General features: G+C 31.1%; 1 protein-coding gene across 1 annotated transcript in view; it reads right to left on the bottom strand.

Annotated features, from left to right (window-relative positions):
• Nucleotides 1–361: 361 nt before the first annotated feature.
• Nucleotides 362–517, bottom strand: part of LOC109589474 (spore wall protein 2-like) — a 4732-nt gene continuing 4576 nt past the window's right edge. The window contains exon 2 of the mRNA XM_020005553.1: nt 362–387. Within this exon, the coding sequence (XP_019861112.1) occupies nt 362–387 (26 nt within the window). The remainder of the gene's footprint in view (nt 388–517) is intronic.

Here is a 517-nt window from a genome sequence, read left to right as displayed (position 1 = left end):
AAGAATAATGATACATTAGATGATTGTTGGATCTTTAACATCACTCAATATTCCTGGATAAAGGTATGTTAGCTATTATTAATAATTGATCTGTACAGTGAGATACATGTAAATTATTAATTTATTTATATTAACAGTTAGATGTACCTCACTCTGTTACTAAGAGATTGGGTCATTCTCTCTCAGTGTTCATTATGAGTCCTCATTGTGTCTGGATAATAACTGTTGGAGGCCATGTTGATTTGAGTCGGGCATTTGTCACTAATCCTAACATTGTTATGTTAACTGAACTAGGTCAGTGTATTAGCCACACCCACCAATAAATACTATTATTACCTAATAATTTCCTTTGATGTATTTATTAATGTTGCATTAGATCCACACCCTCTAATTAAAATTATTATTAATATTGTATTTTAGTTACTAACAATAAAGGAGAGTGGACAGTAGGTGATACATTAGATACCAATGGTATGAATAATGAAGAATACCAGAAGTATCAGCAGCAACTACAGTA

Source organism: Amphimedon queenslandica, unplaced genomic scaffold (assembly GCF_000090795.2).
Source record: "Amphimedon queenslandica unplaced genomic scaffold, v1.1 AMPQUscaffold_11279, whole genome shotgun sequence".
Taxonomy (NCBI): Eukaryota; Metazoa; Porifera; class Demospongiae; order Haplosclerida; family Niphatidae; genus Amphimedon; species Amphimedon queenslandica.
Note: the sequence above shows the minus strand (reverse complement) of the source record. Positions and strands in the feature narration are given on the sequence as shown.